The sequence below is a fragment of the Telmatherina bonti genome (assembly GCF_933228915.1).
Source record: "Telmatherina bonti genome assembly, chromosome: 10".
NCBI lineage: Eukaryota > Metazoa > Chordata > Actinopteri > Atheriniformes > Telmatherinidae > Telmatherina > Telmatherina bonti.
This window is the reverse complement of record NC_136628.1, coordinates 40417174-40440855: the sequence shown is the minus strand read 5'-3', so window position 1 is coordinate 40440855 and position 23682 is coordinate 40417174. Positions and strand designations below refer to the sequence as shown.

At 47.2% G+C, this 23682-nt stretch overlaps 1 protein-coding gene across 1 annotated transcript in view; it reads left to right on the top strand.

Moving 5' to 3' along the window:
• Positions 1-23682, top strand: part of LOC306761866 (A disintegrin and metalloproteinase with thrombospondin motifs 2-like) — a 145946-nt gene that overhangs the window by 37727 nt on the left and 84537 nt on the right. Inside the window, exons 18-21 of the mRNA XM_079248192.1 lie at positions 1118-1281; positions 1372-1531; positions 4452-4584; positions 4667-4877. Coding sequence (XP_079104318.1) covers positions 1118-1281; positions 1372-1531; positions 4452-4584; positions 4667-4877 — 668 coding nt within the window. The remainder of the gene's footprint in view (positions 1-1117; positions 1282-1371; positions 1532-4451; positions 4585-4666; positions 4878-23682) is intronic.

The following is a 23682-nucleotide window of genomic DNA, read 5'->3' as shown; positions in this document are numbered from 1 at the left end:
TCTGGAGAACCTTCAGACCTCCCGCTGGACTCTGGAGATCCTTCAGACCTCCCGCTGGACTCTGGAGAACCTTCAGACCTCCCGCTGGACTCTGGAGAACCTTCAGACCTCCCGCTGGACTCTGGAGATCCTTCAGACCTCCCGCTGGACTCTGGAGATCCTTCAGACCTCCCGCTGGACTCTGGAGAACCTTCAGACCTCCCGCTGGACTCTGGAGAACCTTCAGACCTCCCGCTGGACTCTGGAGAACCTTCAGACCTCCCGCTGGACTCTGGAGAACCTTCAGAACTCCCGCTGGACTCTGGAGAACCTTCAGACCTCCCGCTGGACTCTGGAGATCCTTCAGACTTCCCGCTGGACTCTGGAGAACCTTCAGACTTCCCGCTGGACTCTGGAGAACCTTCAGACCTCCCGCTGGACTCTGGAGAACCTTCAGACCTCCCGCTGGACTCTGGAGATCCTTCAGACCTCCCGCTGGACTCTGGAGAACCTTCAGACCTCCCGCTGGACTCTGGAGATCCTTCAGACCTCCCGCTGGACTCTCTGGGGATCCTTCAGACCTCCCGCTGGACTCTGGAGAACCTTCAGACCTCCCGCTGGACTCTGGAGAACCTTCAGAACTCCCGCTGGACTCTGGAGAACCTTCAGACCTCCCGCTGGACTCTGGAGAACCTTCAGACCTCCCGCTGGACTCTGGAGATCCTTCAGACTTCCCGCTGGACTCTGGAGAACCTTCAGACCTCCCGCTGGACTCTGGAGAACCTTCAGACCTCCCGCTGGACTCTGGAGATCCTTCAGACCTCCCGCTGGACTCTCTGGGGATCCTTCAGACCTCCCGCTGGACTCTGGAGAACCTTCAGACCTCCCGCTGGACTCTGGAGAACCTTCAGAACTCCCGCTGGACTCTGGAGAACCTTCAGACCTCCCGCTGGACTCTGGAGAACCTTCAGACCTCCCGCTGGACTCTGGAGATCCTTCAGACTTCCCGCTGGACTCTGGAGAACCTTCAGACCTCCCGCTGGACTCTGGAGAACCTTCAGACCTCCCGCTGGACTCTGGAGATCCTTCAGACCTCCCGCTGGACTCTGGAGAACCTTCATGTTCTGGTTGTTTTCAGCTGTGAAGAACCAGGAGACGGGTCATGTCTTCCTGAATGATGAAGACGAGTTTCCTGAAACCAGAGTCCTGATCCAGAAGGGGGTGGTCTGGGACTATACCAACACCGGCGAGCAGGAGGTGTTGCAGACCGCCGGACCTCTGAAGTACGGGGTCCTGCTCATGGTCAGCTTCTTGTGGTATCAGAACCGACCAACGTTCCAACCACTGATGCAGAGCTCTTGGTCCTTAGCGCCTCCTGTTGATGTCCCCTAGGTCCGTTCCCATGGCGACTCCAAGGTGACAGTGTCTTATAAGTACATCATCCAGGATCACCTGCAGTCGTCGCTGGAGTCCAACCTGGTGCAGGAGGACGCCGTCTTCTACGAGTGGGCGCTGAAGAAGTGGTCTCACTGTTCCAAACCCTGTGGTGGAGGTACGTAGGGAACGTTGTGTTCTACAGACGGCTCGTCATCATGGCCGCCTCGTTTAGTTTAGGTTTCTTCTCGTCTTTCGCTAAAGCTTCATAACCTTTAAACACATTGCCATCCCTCCTTTTCACCTGCTTTTATCTCCTCATTCCGAAACATCTCTTACCTACATCAGCCTCCAGAGCGGTCCATTAGGTCCAGACAGTCCACATGGTCCATAAGGTCCATATGGTCTAGACGATCCATAAGGTCAACGTGGTCCACGTGCTCCATATGGTCCATAAGGTCCATATGGTTCAGACAGTTCAGACAGTCCATATGGTCCAGATGGTCCATAAGGTCCATATGGTCCAGACGGTCTACATGGTCCAGACGGTCCACATGGTCCATAAGGTCCAGACGGTCCACATGGTCCATAAGGTCCAGACGGTCCACATGTTCCATAAGGTCCATATGGTCCAGATGGTCCAGATGGTCCAGACGGTCCAGACGGTCACATGGTCCATGAGGTCCACATGGTCCATAGGGTCCATAAGGTCCACATGGTCCAGAAAGTCCAGATGGTCCAGATGGTCCTGATGGTCCATAAGGTCCACATGGTCCACATGGTCCAGACGGTTCACATGGTCCATAAGGTCCAGACGGTCCACATGGTCCATAAGGTCCATATGGTCTGTAAGGTCCACATGGTCCATCAGGTCCAGATGGTCCATAAGGTCCACATGGTGCATATGGTCCACATGGTCCACATGGTCCAGACGGTCCACATGGTCCATAAGGTTCAGACGGTCCACATGGTCCATCAGGTCCAGATGGTCCATAAGGTCCACATGGTGCATATGGTCCACATGGTCCAGACGGTCCACATGGTCCATAAGGTTCAGACGGTCCACATGGTCCATAAGGTCCATATGGTCCAGATGGTCCAGACGGTCCAGACGGTCCACATGGTCCACACGGTCCACATGGTCCATAAGATCCAAACGGTCCACATGGTCCACATGGTGCACATTGTCCATAAGGTCCATATGGTCTATAAGTTCCACATGGTCCATCAGGTCCACATGGTCCAGACGGTCCACATGGTCCATGAGGTCCACATGGTCCATAGGGTTTATAAGGTCCATATGGTCCAGACAGTCCAGACAGTCCAGACGGTCCAGACGGTCCATAAGGTCCACATGGTTCAGATGGTCCAGACAGTACATATGGTCCAGATGGTCCATATTGTCCAGATGGTCTATATAGTCCATATATACCATCTGGTCCATATGGACCACATGTACCGTCTGGACCATATGGACCAGATGGACCTTATAGACAATATGGACCAGATGGTCCATCTGGTCCAGATGGTCCTGACGGTCCAGATGGTACAGACGATCAAGATGGTCCATATGGTACAGATGGTCCATCTGGTCCATATACTCCAGATGGTCCTGACGGTCCATATGGTACAGATGGTCCATCTGGTCCATCTGGTCCATATGGTCCAGATGGTCCTGATGGTCCAGACAGTACAGATGGTCCATCTGGTCCATATGGTCCAGATGGTCCTGACGGTCCTGGCGGTCCACATGGTCCACATGGTCCATAAGGTCCATATGGTCTATAAGGTCCAGATGGTCCATCAGGTCCAGATGGTCCATAAGGTCCAGATGGTCCATATGGTCCACATGGTCCACATGGTCCACATGGTCCACATGGTCCAGACAGTCATGATGGTCCAGATGGTCCATAAGGTCCATATGGTCCACATGGTCCACATGGTCCACATGGTCCAGACGGTCCACATGGTCCATAAGGTCCAGACAGTCAACATGGTCCACATGGTGCAAATTGTCCATAAGGTCCATATGATCTATAAGGTCCACATGGTCCATCAGGTCCACATGGTCCTGACGGTCCACATGGTCCATAGGGTCCAGAGAGTACATATGGTCCAGATGGTCCATATTGTCCACATGGTCTATATGGTCCATATGGTACAGATGGTCCATCTGGTCCATATGGTCCAGACGGTACATATGGTCCATATGGACCAGATGGACCAGATGGACCTTATAGACAATATGGACCAGATGGTCCATATTGTCCAGATGGTGTATATGGTCCAGATGGTCCAGACAGTCCATATGGTACAGATGGTCCATCTGGTCCAGACGGTACATATGGTCCAGATTGTCCAGATGGTCCAGATGATCAAGATGGTCCATATGGTACAGATGGTCCATCTGGTCCATATGGTCCATATGGTCCTGACGGTCCAGATGGTACAGATGATCAAGATGGTCCATATGGTACAGATGGTCCATCTGGTCCATATGCTCCAGATGGTCCTGACGGTCCAGACGGTACAGATGGTACATTTGGTCCACATGGTCCACATGGTCCAGATGGTCTAGATGGTAAAGACATGGTCCAGACGGTACATGTGGTCCATATGGTCCAGATGGTCTATATGGTACATATGGTCCAGACAGTGCATATGGTACAGACGGTCCATCTGGTCCATATGGTACATGTGGTCCATAAAGTCCAGATTTTCCAGACAGTCCAGAACTTAGATGCTAAACTTTAAGTCGAACAAAAGAAACTTTCTCTTGTTTATGAGACCTGTTAAGAGTACCAGAAGATCCTCTCAGCAACATTGCTCATCTCTCTAGTCTGGAGGACCAGGTGATAGAAAACCCCCAATGTTTTGCGGAGTATCGCCCCCCAGTGATCAGGTGTTGTAACTGCATGTCCATGTGCATTGGCGTCTTCTATGGTCTCCATGGCGATCATTTATGTGTTCAGCATTTCCATCTGTTCTAAACTCTTTAATGCACATCCTAGTGGAACCGTCTTCATTGACCACTTAAACTGTGCGTTGGTTACCACGACAACAGGCTTGCAGTCCTAACCGCGAGCATGTGTTACCAGGGAGACAGTACACCAGGTTCGGGTGCAGGAGGAAGGCCGATGGGAAGATGGTTCAGAGGATTTTCTGTTCCAACATCAGCAAGCCGAGAGCCATCAGCCGCAAGTGCAACCTTGAGCCCTGCAGGTTGCCACGGTAATGCCTCAGAAACAGACTGCAGGTTCCCATGGCAAAAGCATGGGCAGCAGATGTGATGTTCTGTGGGTTTGTATCTCAGCTGGGTGAGCGGGGACTGGGTGGCCTGCAGTGCCTCCTGTGGTCAGACCGGGTGGCAGCGGCGCTGGGTCAGCTGCCAGCAGCAGTCCAGCAGCGGGACCCAGCAGAGATCCGTCAACAGCAGGTTTTGTAGCGAAGACCGGCCAGAGTCCAAACGGACCTGCAACCGGTTCCCCTGCCCCGCCGCATGGAGGACTGGACCCTGGACCCCGGTATGAGGACCAGACCGCTGTCTCCGGTCCTGCTCTCCTCTTTCTGGATCCTCCAGTTTCTTTGGTTTCAGTCCACATGGTGCTCATCTTCATCTTCATCTTCACTGACACCTTCACATTCACCTTCACCTACAAATTCACCTAACCCTTCACCTTCACCTACACCTTCACCTTCACCTTGACCTTCACCTACACCTTCACCTTGACCTTCACCTACACCTTCACCTTCACCTTGACCTTCACCTACACCTTCACCTTGACCTTCACCTACAGATTCACCTACACCTACACCTTCACCTTGACCTTCACCTACACCTTCATCTTCACCTTCACCTTGACCTTCACCTACACCTTCACCTTCACCTTGACCTTCACCTACACCTTCACCTTGACCTTCACCTACAGATTCACCTACACCTACACCTTCACCTTGACCTTCACCTACACCTTCACCTTCACCTTCACCTACACCTTCACCTTCACCTACAAATTCACCTACACCTTCACCTACACCTACACCTTCACCTTCACCTACACCTTCACCTACACCTTCACCTTGACCTTCACCTACACCTTCACCTTCACCTTCACCTACACCTTCAGCTTCACCTACAAATTCACCTACACCTTCACCTACACCTACACCTTCACCTTCACCTACACCTTCACCTACACCTTCACCTTCACCTACACCTTCACCTTCACCTACAAATTCACCTTCACCTACAAATTCACCTTCCCCTTTACCTACACCTACACCTACACCTTCACCTTTACCTACACCTACAGCTACACCGTCACCTTCACCTACACCTTCACCTTCACCTTCACGTACAAATTCACCTTCACCTAGACCTACACCTTCATCTACAAATTCCCCTCAACCTACACCTTCACCTTCACCTTCACCTACACCTTCACCTTCATCTTCATCTTCACCTTCACCTTCACCTTCACATTCACCTACACCTTCACCTTCATCTTCACCTTCACCTTCACCTTCACATTCACCTAAACCTACACCTACACCTTCACCGAAAAATTCACCTTCACCTACACCTTCACCAAAAAATTCACCTTCACCTTCACCTACAAATTCACCTTCACCTTTACCTACACCTACACCTACACCTTCACCTACACCTACACCTTCACCTACAAATTCACCTTCACCTTTACCTACACCTACACCTACACCTACACCTACACCTTCACCTACACCTTCACCTTCACCTACAAATTCACCTTCATCTACAAATTCACAAACACCTTCACCTTCACCTTCACCTACAAATTCACCTACACCTTCACCTTCACCTTCACCTACACCTACACCTTCACCTTCACATTCACATTCACCTACACCTTCACCTTTACCTACAAATTCACCTACACCTTCACCTTCACATTCACCTACACCTTCACCTTTACCTACAAATTCACCTACACCTTCACATTCACATTCACCTACACCTTCACCTTTACCTACAAATTCACCTACACCTTCACCTTCACATTCACCTACACCTTCACCTTCACCTACACCTTCACCTTCACCTACACCTTCACCTTCACCTTCACCTTCACCTACGCCTTCACCTTCACCTACAAATTCACCTTCACCTACACCTACACCTTCACCTACAAATTCACCTTCACCTACACCTTCACCTTCACCTTCACCTACACCTTCACCTTCACCTTCACCTACACCTTCACCTTGACCTTCACCTACAAATTCACCTTCACCTACGCTTTCTCCTTCACCTACAAATTCACCTACACCTTCACCTTCACATTCACCTACACCTTCACCTTCACCTACAAATTCACCTACACCTTCACCTTCACCTACACCTACACCTTCACCTACACCTACACCTTAACCTACACCTACACCTTCACCTTCACCTTCACATTCACCTACACCTACAAATTCACCTTCACCTTTACCTACACCTACACCTACACCTTCACCTTCACCTACACCTTCAGCTTCACCTTCACCTACAAATTCACCTTCACCTACACCTTCACCTACAAATTCACCTTCACCTTTACCTACACCTACACCTACACCTTCACCTACACCTTCACCTTCACCTACAAATTCACCTTCATCTACAAATTCACCTACACCTTCACATTCACATTCACCTACACCTTCACCTTTACCTACAAATTCACCTACACCTTCACCTTCACATTCACCTACACCTTCACCTTCACCTACACCTTCACCTTCACCTTCACCTACGCCTTCACCTTCACCTACAAATTCACCTTCACCTACACCTACACCTTCACCTACAAATTCACCTTCACCTACACCTTCACCTTCACCTTCACCTACACCTTCACCTTCACCTTCACCTTCACCTACACCTTCACCTTGACCTTCACCTACAAATTCACCTTCACCTACGCTTTCTCCTTCACCTACAAATTCACCTACACCTTCACCTTCACATTCACCTACACCTTCACCTTCACCTACAAATTCACCTACACCTTCACCTTCACCTACACCTACACCTTCACCTACACCTACACCTTAACCTACACCTACACCTTCACCTTCACCTTCACATTCACCTACACCTACAAATTCACCTTCACCTTTACCTACACCTACACCTACACCTACACCTTCACCTTCACCTACACCTTCAGCTTCACCTTCACCTACAAATTCACCTACACCTACACCTTCACATACACCTGCACCTTCACCTACACCTACACCTGCACCTTCACCTACACCTTCACCTTTACCTACAAATTCACCTACACCTTCACCTTCACCTTCAGATTCACCTACACCTTCACCTACACCTACGCCTTCACCTTCACCTTCACCTTCACCTTCACCTTCACCTTCACCTTCACATTCACCTACACCTGCACCTTCACCTACACCTTCACCTTTACCTACAAATTCACCTACACCTTCACCTTCACCTTCAGATTCACCTACACCTTCACCTACACCTACGCCTTCACCTTCACCTTCACCTTCACCTTCACCTTCACCTTCACCTTCACATTCACCTACACCTGCACCTTCACCTACAAATTCACCTACACCTTCACCTTCACGTACACCTACACCTTCACCTTCACCTTCACATTCACCTACACCTTCACCTTTACCTACAAATTCACCTACACCTTCACCTACACCTACACCTTCACCTTCACATTCACCTACACCTTCACCTACAAATTCACCTTCACCTTTACCTACACCTACAGCTACACCGTCACCTTCACCTACACCTTCACCTTCACCTTCACGTACAAATTCACCTTCACCTAGACCTACACCTTCATCTACAAATTCCCCTCAACCTACACCTTCACCTTCACCTAGACCTACACCTTCATCTACAAATTCCCCTCAACCTACACCTTCACCTTCACCTTCACCTACACCTTCACCTTCACATTCACCTACACCTTCACCTTCATCTTCACCTTCACCTTCACATTCACCTAAACCTACACCTACACCTTCACCGAAAAATTCACCTTCACCTACACCTTCACCAAAAAATTCACCTTCACCTACACCTTCACCTACAAATTCACCTTCACCTTTACCTACACCTACACCTACACCTACACCTTCACCTACACCTTCACCTTCACCTACAAATTCACCTTCATCTACAAATTCACAAACACCTTCACCTTCACCTTCACCTACAAATTCACCTACACCTTCACCTTCACCTTCACCTACACCTACACCTTCACCTTCACATTCACATTCACCTACACCTTCACCTTTACCTACAAATTCACCTACACCTTCACCTTCACATTCACCTACACCTTCACCTTTACCTACAAATTCACCTACACCTTCACATTCACATTCACCTACACCTTCACCTTTACCTACAAATTCACCTACACCTTCACCTTCACATTCACCTACACCTTCACCTTCACCTACACCTTCACCTTCACCTACACCTTCACCTTCACCTTCACCTTCACCTACGCCTTCACCTTCACCTACAAATTCACCTTCACCTACACCTACACCTTCACCTACAAATTCACCTTCACCTACACCTTCACCTTCACCTTCACCTACACCTTCACCTTCACCTTCACCTTCACCTACACCTTCACCTTGACCTTCACCTACAAATTCACCTTCACCTACGCTTTCTCCTTCACCTACAAATTCACCTACACCTTCACCTTCACATTCACCTACACCTTCACCTTCACCTACAAATTCACCTACACCTTCACCTTCACCTACACCTTCACCTACACCTACACCTTAACCTACACCTACACCTTCACCTTCACCTTCACATTCACCTACACCTACAAATTCACCTTCACCTTTACCTACACCTACACCTACACCTTCACCTTCACCTACACCTTCAGCTTCACCTTCACCTACAAATTCACCTTCACCTACACCTTCACCTACAAATTCACCTTCACCTTTACCTACACCTACACCTACACCTTCACCTACACCTTCACCTTCACCTACAAATTCACCTTCATCTACAAATTCACCTACACCTTCACATTCACATTCACCTACACCTTCACCTTTACCTACAAATTCACCTACACCTTCACCTTCACATTCACCTACACCTTCACCTTCACCTACACCTTCACCTTCACCTTCACCTTCACCTTCACCTACGCCTTCACCTTCACCTACAAATTCACCTTCACCTACACCTACACCTTCACCTACAAATTCACCTTCACCTACACCTTCACCTTCACCTTCACCTACACCTTCACCTTCACCTTCATCTTCACCTTCACCTACAAATTCACCTTCACCTACGCTTTCTCCTTCACCTACAAATTCACCTACACCTTCACCTTCACATTCACCTACACCTTCACCTTCACCTACAAATTCACCTACACCTTCACCTTCACCTACACCTACACCTTCACCTTCACCTTCACCTTCACCTTCACCTACGCCTTCACCTTCACCTACAAATTCACCTTCACCTACACCTACACCTTCACCTACAAATTCACCTTCACCTACACCTTCACCTTCACCTTCACCTACACCTTCACCTTCACCTTCATCTTCACCTTCACCTACAAATTCACCTTCACCTACGCTTTCTCCTTCACCTACAAATTCACCTACACCTTCACCTTCACATTCACCTACACCTTCACCTTCACCTACAAATTCACCTACACCTTCACCTTCACCTACACCTACACCTTCACCTACACCTACACCTTAACCTACACCTACACCTTCACCTTCACCTTCACATTCACCTACACCTACAAATTCACCTTCACCTTTACCTACACCTACACCTACACCTACACCTTCACCTTCACCTACACCTTCAGCTTCACCTTCACCTACAAATTCACCTACACCTACACCTTCACATACACCTGCACCTTCACCTACACCTACACCTGCACCTTCACCTACACCTTCACCTTTACCTACAAATTCACCTACACCTTCACCTTCACCTTCACATTCACCTACACCTTCACCTACACCTACGCCTTCGCCTTCACCTTCACCTTCACCTTCACCTTCACATTCACCTACACCTGCACCTTCACCTACAAATTCACCTACACCTTCACCTTCACCTTCACGTACACCTACACCTTCACCTTCACCTTCACATTCACCTACACCTTCACCTTTACCTACAAATTCACCTACACCTTCACCTACACCTACACCTTCACCTTCACATTCACCTACACCTTCACCTACACCTACACCTTCACCTTCATCTACACCTTCACCTTCACCTACAAATTCACCTACACCTTCACCTTGACCTTCACCTACACCTTCACCTTCACCTACAAATTCACCTACACCTTCACCTACACCTTCACCTTCACCTACAAATTCACCTACACCTTCACCTACACCTTCACCTTCACCTACAAATTCACCTACACCTTCACCTACACCTTCACCTTGACCTTCACCTACAATTACACCTTCACCTTTACCTACACCTACACCTTCACCTTTACCTACACCTACACCTTCACCTTCACCTTCACATTCACCTACACCTACACCTTCACCTACACCTTCACCTACAAATTCACCTTCACCTTTACCTACACCTACACCTACACCTTCACCTTCACCTACGCCTACACCTACACCTTCACCTACAAATTCACCTTCACCTTCACCTTTACCTACACCTACACCTACACCTACACCTTCACCTTCACCTTCACCTTCACCTTCACCTACACCTTCACCTTTACCTACAAATTCACCTTCACCTTCACCTTCACCTTCACCTTCACATTCACCTACACCTTCACCTACACCTACGCCTTCACCTTCACCTTCACCTTCACATTCACCTACACCTACACCTTCACCTACACCTTCACCGAAAAATTCACCTTCACCTACACCTTCAACTACAAATTCACCTTCACCTTTACCTAAACCTATACCTACACCTTCACCTTCACCTACACATTCACCTTCACCTTCACCTTTACTTACACCTTCACCTACACCTACAAATTCACCTTGACCTTCACCTACAAATTCACCTTCACCTACGCTTTCACCTTCACCTACAAATTCACCTACACCTTCACCTTCACATTCACCTACACCTTCACCTTCACCTACAAATTCACCTACACCTTCACCTTCACCTACACCTACACCTTCACCTACACCTACACCTTAACCTACACCTACACCTTCACCTTCACCTTCACATTCACCTACACCTACAAATTCACCTTCACCTTTACCTACACCTACACCTACACCTACACCTTCACCTACACCTTCAGCTTCACCTTCACCTACAAATTCACCTTCACCTACACCTACACCTTCACCTACACCTGTACCTTCACCTACACCTACACCTGCGCCTTCACCTACACCTTCACCTTTACCTACAAATTCACCTACACCTTCACCTTCACCTTCACATTCACCTACACCTTCACCTACACCTACGCCTTCACCTTCACCTTCACCTTCACCTTCACCTTCACCTTCACATTCACCTACACCTGCACCTTCACCTACAAATTCACCTACACCTTCACCTTCACCTTCACGTACACCTACACCTTCACCTTCACCTTCACATTCACCTACACCTTCACCTTTACCTACAAATTCACCTACACCTTCACCTACACCTACACCTTCACCTTCACATTCACCTACACCTTCACCTACACCTACACCTTCACCTTCATCTACACCTTCACCTTCACCTACAAATTCACCTACACCTTCACCTTGACCTTCACCTACACCTTCACCTTCACCTACAAATTCACCTACACCTTCACCTACACCTTCACCTTCACCTACAAATTCACCTACACCTTCACCTACACCTTCACCTTCACCTTCACCTACACCTCCACCTTCACCTACACCTTCACCTTGACCTTCACCTACAATTACACCTTCACCTTTACCTACACCTACACCTTCACCTTTACCTACACCTACACCTTCACCTTCACCTTCACATTCACCTACACCTACACCATCACCTACACCTTCACCTACAAATTCACCTTCACCTTTACCTACACCTACACCTACACCTTCACCTTCACCTACACCTACACCTACACCTTCACCTACAAATTCACCTTCACCTTCACCTTTACCTACACCTACACCTACACCTTCACCTTCACCTTCACCTACACCTTCACCTTTACCTACAAATTCACCTACACCTTCACCTTCACCTTCACATTCACCTACACCTTCACCTACACCTACGCCTTCACCTTCACCTTCACCTTCACATTCACCTACACCTTCACCTACACCTTCACCGAAAAATTCACCTTCACCTACACCTTCAACTACAAATTCACCTTCACCTTTACCTAAACCTATACCTACACCTTCACCTTCACCTACACATTCACCTTCACCTTCACCTTTACTTACACCTTCACCTTCACCTACAAATTCACCTTGACCTTCACCTACAAATTCACCTTCACCTACGCTTTCACCTTCACCTACAAATTCACCTACACCTTCACCTTCACATTCACCTACACCTTCACCTTCACCTACAAATTCACCTACACCTTCACCTTCACCTACACCTACACCTTCACCTACACCTACACCTTAACCTACACCTACACCTTCACCTTCACCTTCACATTCACCTACACCTACAAATTCACCTTCACCTTCACCTTTACCTACACCTACACCTACACCTTCACCTTCACCTACACCTTCAGCTTCACCTTCACCTACAAATTCACCTTCACCTACACCTACACCTTCACCTACACCTTCACCTTCACCTACACCTTCAGCTTCACCTTCACCTACAAATTCACCTTCACCTACACCTACACCTTCACCTACACCTGCACCTTCACCTACACCTACACCTGCACCTTCACCTACACCTTCACCTTTACCTACAAATTCACCTACACCTTCACCTTCACCTTCACCTTCACCTTCACCTTCACATTCAACTACACCTGCACCTTCACCTACAAAATCACCTACACCTTCACCTTCACCTTCACGTACACCTACACCTTCACCTTCACCTTCACATTCACCTACACCTTCACCTTTACCTACAAATTCACCTACACCTTCACCTACACCTACACCTTCACCTTCACATTCACCTACACCTTCACCTACACCTACACCTTCACCTTCATCTACACCTTCACCTTCACCTACAAATTCACCTACACCTTCACCTTGACCTTCACCTACACCTTCACCTTCACCTACAAATTCACCTACACCTTCACCTACACCTTCACCTTCACCTACAAATTCACCTACACCTTCACCTACACCTTCACCTTCACCTTCACCTACACCTCCACCTTCACCTACACCTTCACCTTGACCTTCACCTACACTTACACCTTCACCTTTACCTACACCTACACCTTCACCTTTACCTACACCTACACCTACACCTACACCTTCACCTTCACATTCACATTCACCTACACCTACACCTTCACCTACACCTTCACCTACAAATTCACCTTCACCTTTACCTACACCTACACCTTCACCTACACCTACACCTACACCTTCACCTACAAATTCACCTTCACCTTCACCTTTACCTACACCTACACCTACACCTTCACCTTCACCTTCACATTCACCTACACCTTCACCTACACCTACGCCGTCACCTTCACCTTCACCTTCACATTCACCTACACCTACACCTTCACCTACACCTTCACCGAAAAATTCACCTTCACCTACACCTTCAACTACAAATTCACCTACACCTTCACCTTTACCTACAAATTCACCTACTCCTTCACCTTCACCTTCACCTTCACATTCACCTACACCTACACCTTCACCTACACCTTCACCGAAAAATTCACCTTCACCTTCACCTACACCTTCAACTACAAATTCACCTTCACCTTTACCTAAACCTATAACTACACCTTCACCTTCACCTACACATTCACCTTCACCTTTACTTACACCTTCACCTTCACCTTCACCTACAAATTCACCTTCACCTACACCTACACCTTCACCTTCATCTACAAATTCCCCTCAACCTACACCTTTACCTACAAATTCACCTACACGTTCACTTTCACCTTCACCTACACCTTCACGTTCACCTTCACATTCACCTACACCTTCACCTTTACCTACAAATTCACCTTCATCTTCACCTTCACCTACAAATTCACCTACACCTTCACCTTCACCTTCACGTACACCTACACCTTCACCTTCACCTTCACCTACACCTTCACCTTTACCTACAAATTCGCCTACACCTTCACCTTCACCTACACCTACACCTTCACATTCACCTACAACTTCACCTACACCTACACCTTCACCTTCACCTTCATCTACACCTTCACGTTCACCTTCACATTCACCTACACCTTCACCTTTACCTACAAATTCACCTTCATCTTCACCTTCACCTACAAATTCACCTTCACCTTTACCTAAACCTATACCTACACCTTCACCTTCACCTACACATTCACCTTCACCTTTACTTATACCTTCACCTTCACCTTCACCTACAAATTCACCTTCACCTACACCTACACCTTCACCTTCATCTACAAATTCCCCTCAACCTACACCTTTACCTACAAATTCACCTACACCTTCACTTTCACCTTCACCTACACCTTCACGTTCACCTTCACATTCACCTACACCTTCACCTTTACCTACAAATTCACCTTCATCTTCACCTTCACCTACAAATTCACCTACACCTTCACCTTCACCTTCACGTACACCTACACCTTCACCTTCACCTTCACCTACACCTTCACCTTTACCTACAAATTCGCCTACACCTTCACCTTCACCTACACCTACACCTTCACATTCACCTACACCTTCACCTACACCTACACCTTCACCTTCACCTTCATCTACACCTTCACGTTTACCTTCACATTCACCTACACCTTCACCTTTACCTACAAATTCACCTTCATCTTCACCTTCACCTACAAATTCACCTACACCTTCACCTTCACCTTCACGTACACCTACACCTTCACCTTCACCTTCACCTACACCTTCACCTTTACCTACAAATTCACCTACACCTTCACCTTCACCTACACCTACACCTTCACCTTCACATTCACCTACACCTTCACCTACACCTACACCTTCACCTTCACCTTCATCTACACCTTCACCTTCACCTACAAATTCACCTACACCTTCACCTTGACCTTCACCTACACCTTCACCTTCACCTACAAATTCACCTACACCTTCACCTACACCTTCACCTTGACATTCACCTACAAATTTACCTTCCCCTACACCTTCACCTTGACCTACAAATTCACCTTCACCTACACCTACACCTACACCTTCACCTACAAATTCACCTACACCTACACCTTCACCTTCACATTCACCTACACTTTCACCTTCCCCTACAAATTCACCTACACCTTCACCTTCACCTACACCCACACCTTCACCTTCACCTACAAATTCACCTACACCTTCACCTTGACCTTCACCTTCACATTCACCTACACGTACACCTTCACCTACACCTTCACCTACAAATTCACCTTCACCTTTACCTACACCTACACCTTCACCTTCACCTACACCTGCACCTACACCTTCACCTACAAATTCACCTTCACCTTTACCTACACCTACACCTTCACCTTCATCTACAAATTCCCCTCAACCTACACCTTCACCTACAAATTCACCTACACCTTTACCTACACCTACACCTTCACCTTCACCTACACCTACACCTGCACCTACACCTTCACCTACAAATTCACCTTCACCTTTACCTACACCTACACCTACACCTTCACCTTCACCTACACCTTCACCTTCATCTACAAATTCCCCTCAACCTACACCTTCACCTACAAATTCACCTACACCTTCACCTTTACCTACAAATTCACCTACACCTTCACCTTCACCTACACCTTCACCTACACCTTCACCTTCACCTTCACATTCACCTTCACCTACACCTTCACCTACAAATTCACCTTCACCTACAAATTCACCTTCACCTTCACCTACACCTACACCTACACCTTCACCTACAAATTCACCTTCACCTTCACCTACACCTACACCCTCATCGTCATCTACAAATTCCCCTCAACCTACACCTTCACCTACAAATTCACCTACACCTTCACCTTCACCTACAAATTCACCTACACCTTCACCTTCACCTACAAATTCACCTACACCTTCAACTACACCTTCACCTTCACCTTCACCTACACCTCCACCTTCACCTACACCTTCACCTTGACCTTCACCTACACTTACACCTTCACCTTTACCTACACCTTCACCTTTACCTACACTTACACCTTCACCTTCACATTCACCTACACCTACACCTTCACCTACACCTTCACCTTTACCTACACCTACACCTTCACCTTCACCTTCACCTACACCTACACCTACACCTTCACCTACAAATTCACCTTCATCTTCACCTTTACCTACACCTACACCTACACCTTCACCTTCACCTTCACCTTCACCTTCACCTACACCTTCACCTACACCTTCACCTACACATTCACCTTCACCTTCACCTTTACTTACACCTTCACCTTCACCTACAAATTCACCTTCATCTACAAATTCACAAACACCTTCACCTTCACCTACCAATTCACCTTCACCTTCACCTACAAATTCACCTTCACCTTCACCTTCACCTACACCTTCACCTTTACCTACAAATTCACCTACACCTTCACCTTTACCTACAAATTCACCTACACCTTCACCTTCACCTTCAAATTCACCTACACCTACACCTTCACCTACACCTTCACCGAAAAATTCACCTTCACCTACACCTTCAACTACAAATTCACCTTCACCTTTACCTAAACCTATACCTACACCTCCACCTTCACCTACACCTTCACCTTGACCTTCACCTACACTTACACCTTCACCTTTACCTACACCTACACCTTCACCTTTACCTACACTTACACCTTCACCTTCACATTCACCTACACCTACACCTTCACCTACACCTTCACCTTTACCTACACCTACACCTACACCTTCACCTTCACCTTCACCTTCACCTACACCTACACCTACACCTTCACCTACAAATTCACCTTCATCTTCACCTTTACCTACACCTACACCTACACCTTCACCTTCACCTTCACCTTCACCTACACCTTCACCTACACCTTCACCTACACATTCACCTTCACCTTCACCTTTACTTACACCTTCACCTTCACCTACAAATTCACCTTCATCTACAAATTCACAAACACCTTCACCTTCACCTACAAATTCACCTTCACCTACACCTACACCTTCACCTTCACCTTCACCTACAAATTCACCTTCACCTTCACCTTCACCTACACCTTCACCTTTACCTACAAATTCACCTACACCTTCACCTTTACCTACAAATTCACCTACACCTTCACCTTCACCTACACCTTCAAATTCACCTACACCTACACCTTCACCTACACCTTCACCGAAAAATTCACCTTCACCTACACCTTCAACTACAAATTCACCTTCACCTTTACCTAAACCTATACCTACACCTTCACCTTCACCTACACATTCACCTTCACCTTTACTTACACCTTCACCTTCACCTTCACCTACAAATTCACCTTCACCTACACCTACACCTTCACCTTCATCTACAAATTCCCCTCAACCTACACCTTTACCTACAAATTCACCTACACCTTCACTTTCACCTTCACCTACACCTTCACGTTCACCTTCACATTCACCTACACCTTCACCTTTACCTACAAATTCACCTTCATCTTCACCTTCACCTACAAATTCACCTACACCTTCACCTTCACCTTCACGTACACCTACACCTTCACCTTCACCTTCACCTACACCTTCACCTTTACCTACAAATTCGCCTACACCTTCACCTTCACCTACACCTACACCTTCACATTCACCTACACCTTCACCTACACCTACACCTTCACCTTCACCTTCATCTACACCTTCACGTTCACCTTCACATTCACCTACACCTTCACCTTTACCTACAAATTCACCTTCATCTTCACCTTCACCTACAAATTCACCTACACCTTCACCTTCACGTACACCTACACCTTCACCTTCACCTTCACCTACACCTACACCTTCACCTTTACCTACAAATTCACCTACACCTTCACCTTCACCTACACCTACACCTTCACCTTCACATTCACCTACACCTTCACCTACACCTACACCTTCACCTTCACCTTCATCTACACCTTCACCTTCACCTACAAATTCACCTACACCTTCACCTTGACCTTCACCTACACCTACACCTTCACCTACACCTTCACCTTGACATTCACCTACAAATTTACCTTCCCCTACACCTTCACCTTCACCTACAAATTCACCTTCACCTACACCTACACCTTCACCTACAAATTCACCTACACCTACACCTTCACCTTCACATTCACCTACACTTTCACCTTCCCCTACAAATTCACCTACACCTTCACCTTCACCTACACCCACACCTTCACCTTCACCTACAAATTCACCTACACCTTCACCTTGACCTTCACCTTCACATTCACCTACACGTACACCTTCACCTACACCTTCACCTACAAATTCACCTTCACCTTTACCTACACCTACACCTACACCTTCACCTTCACCTACACCTGCACCTACACCTTCACCTACAAATTCACCTTCACCTTTACCTACACCTACACCTTCACCTTCATCTACAAATTCCCCTCAACCTTCACCTTCACCTACAAATTCACCTACACCTTTACCTACACCTACACCTACACCTTCACCTTCACCTTCACCTACACCTACACCTGCACCTACACCTTCACCTACAAATTCACCTTCACCTTTACCTACACCTACACCTACACCTTCACCTTCACCTACACCTTCACCTTCACCTTCATCTACAAATTCCCCTCAACCTACACCTTCACCTACAAATTCACCTTCACCTACAAATTCACCTTAACCTTTACCTACACCTACACCTACACCTTCACCTTCACCTACACCTACACCTTCACCTACAAATTCACCTTCACCTTTACCTACACCTACACCTACACCTACACCTACACCTTCACCTTCACCTACACCTACACCCTCATCGTCATCTACAAATTCCCCTCAACCTACACCTTCACCTACAAATTCACCTACACCTTCACCTTCACCTTCACATTCACCTACACCTTCACCTTTACCTACAAATTCACCTACACCTTCACCTTCACCTACACCTTCACCTTCAGCTACAAATTCACCTACACCTTCATCTCCACCTTCACCTTCACCTACAAATTCACCTACACCTTCACCTTCACCTTCACCTACACCTCCAACTTGACCTACACCTTCACCTTCGACCTTCACCTACACTTACACCTTCACCGTTACCTACACCTACACCTACACCTTCACCTTTACCTACACTTACACCTTCACCTTCACATTCACCTACACCTACACCTTCACCTACACCTTCACCTTTACCTACACCTACACCTACACCTACACCTTCACCTTCACCTACACCTACACCTACACCTTCACCTACAAATTCACCTTCACCTTCACCTTTACCTACACCTACACCTACACCTACACCTTCACCTTCACCTACACCTTCACCTACACCTTCACCTACAAATTCACCTACACCTTCACCTTCACCTACACCTTCACCTTTACCTACAAATTCACCTACACCTTCACCTTCACCTTCACCTTCACATTCACCTACACCTACACCTTCACCTACACCTTCACCGAAAAATTCACCTTCACCTACACCTTCAACTACAAATTCACCTTCACCTTTACCTAAACCTATACCTACACCTTCACCTTCACCTACACATTCACCTTCACCTTCACCTTTACTTACACCTTCACCTTCACCTACAAATTCACCTACACCTTCACCTACACCTTCACCTACAAATTCACCTACACCTTCACCTACACCTTCACCTTGACATTCACCTACAAATTTACCTTCCCCTACACTTTCACCTTCAACTACAAATTCACCTTCACCTTCACCTTTACCTACACCTACACCTACACCTACACCTTCACCTTCACCTTCACCTACACCTTCACCTACACCTTCACCTACAAATTCACCTACACCTACACCTTCACCTTCACATTCACCTACACTTTCACCTTCACCTACAAATTCACCTACAACTTCACCTTCACCTACACCCACACCTTCACCTTCACCTACAAATTCACCTACACCTACACCTTCACCTACACCTACACCTTCACCTTTACATACACCTACACCTACACCTACACCTTCACCTACACCTTCACCTTCACCTTCACCTTCACATTCACCTACACCTTCACCTACAAATTCACCTTCACTTTTACCTACACCTACACCTACACCTACACCTTCACCTTTACCTTCACATTCACCTACACCTTCACCTACACCTTCACCTTCACCTTCACCTACACCTTCACCTTGACCTTCACCTACAAATTCACCTTCACCTACGCCTACACCTAAACCTTCACCTACAAATTCACCTACACCTACACCTACACCTTTACCTTCACCTTCACATTCACCTACACCTTCACCTACACCTACACCTTCACCTTTACATACACCTACACCTACACCTACACCTTCACCTACACCTTCACCTTCACCTTCACATTCACCTACACCTTCACCTACAAATTCACCTTCACCTTTACCTACACCTACACCTACACCTACACCTTCACCTTTACCTTCACATTCACCTACACCTTCACCTACACCTTCACCTTCACCTACACCTTCACCTTGACCTTCACCTACAAATTCACCTTCACCTACGCCTACACCTACACCTTCACCTACAAATTCACCTACACCTACACCTACACCTTTACCATCACCTTCACATTCACCTACACCTTCACCTACACCTACACCTTCACATTCACCTTCACCTACACCTACACCTACACCTTCACCTACACCTTCACATTCACCTACACCTACACCTTCACCTACACCTACACCTTCACCTTTACCTACACCTACACCTACACCTTCACCTACACCTACACCTACACCTTCACCTTTACCTACACCTAAACCTTCACCTTCACCTTCACATTCACCTACACCTACACCTTCACCTACACCTTCACCTACACCTACACCTTCACCTTCACCTACACCTACACCTACACCTACACCTTCACATTCACCTACAGCTTCACATTCACCTTCACCTTCACATTCACCTACACCTACACCTTCACCTACACCTTCACCTAGAAATTCACCTTCACCTTTACCTACACCTACACCTACACCTTCACCTTCACCTACACCTACACCTACACCTACACCTTCACCTACAAATTCACCTTCACCTTCACCTACACCTTCACCTTCACCTTCATCTACAAATTCCCCTCAACCTACACCTTCACCTACAAATTCACCTACACCTTCACCTTCACATTCACCTACACCTTCACCTTTACCTACAAATTCACCTACACCTTTACCTACACCTACACCTTCACATTCACCTACACCTTCACCTTTACCTACACCTACACCTACACCTACACCTTCACCTTCACCTACACCTACACCTACACCTTCACCCACAAATTCACCTTCACATTCACCTACACCTACACCTTCACCTACACCTACACCTTCACCTTTACCTACACCTACACCTACACCTTCACCTACACCTACACCTACACCTTCACCTTTACCTACACCTAAACCTTCACCTTCACCTTCACATTCACCTACACCTACACCTTCACCTACACCTTCACCTACACCTACACCTTCACCTTTACCTACACCTACACCTACACCTTCACATTCACCTACAGCTTCACATTCACCTTCACCTTCACATTCACCTACACCTACACCTTCACCTACACCTTCACCTAGAAATTCACCTTCACCTTTACCTACACCTACACCTACACCTACACCTTCACCTTCACCTACACCTACACCTACACCTTCACCTACAAATTCACCTTCACCTTCACCTACACCTTCACCTTCATCTACAAATTCCCCTCAACCTACACCTTCACCTACAAATTCACCTACACCTTCACCTTCACATTCACCTACACCTTCACCTTTACCTACAAATTCACCTACACCTTGACCTACACCTACACCTTCACATTCACCTACACCTTCACCTTTACCTACAAATTCACCTACACCTTGACCTACACCTACACCTTCACCTTCACATTCACCTACACCTTCACCGAAAAATTCACCTTCACCTACAAATTCTCCTACAAATTCACCTTCACCTTTACCTACACCTATACCTTCACCTACACCTACACCTTCACCTTCACCTTCACATTCACCTACACCTTCACCTACACCTTCACCTTTACCTACACCTACACCTACACCTACACCTTCACCTACACCTACACCTACACCTTCACCTTTACCTGCACCTAAACCTTCACCTTCACCTACACCTTCACGTTCACCTTCACATTCACCTACACCTTCACCTTCACCTTCACGTACACCTACACCTTCACCTTCACCTTCACCTTCACATTCACCTACACCTTCACCTTCACCTTCACGTACACCTACACCTACAACTTCACCTTCACATTCACCTACACCTTCACCTTCACCTACAAATTCACCTACACCTTCACCTTCACCTACACCTACACCTTCACCTTCACCTACAAATTCACCTACACCTTCACCTTGACCTACAAATTCACCTACACCTTCACCTTCACATTCACCTACACGTACACCTTCAACTACACCTTCACCTACAAATTCACCTTCACCTACAAATTCACCTTCACCTTTACCTACACCTACACCTACACCTTCACCTTCACCTACACCTGCACCTACACCTTAACCTACAAATTCACCTTCACCTTTGCCTACACCTACACCTACACCTACACCTTCACCTTCATCTACAAATTCCCCTCAACCTACACCTTCACCTACAAATTCACCTACACCTTTACCTACACCTACACCTACACCTTCACCTTCACCTACACCTACACCTGCACCTACACCTTCACCTACAAATTCACCTTCACCTTTACCTACACCTACACCTACACCTTCACCTTCACCTACACCTACACCTTCACCTTCATCTA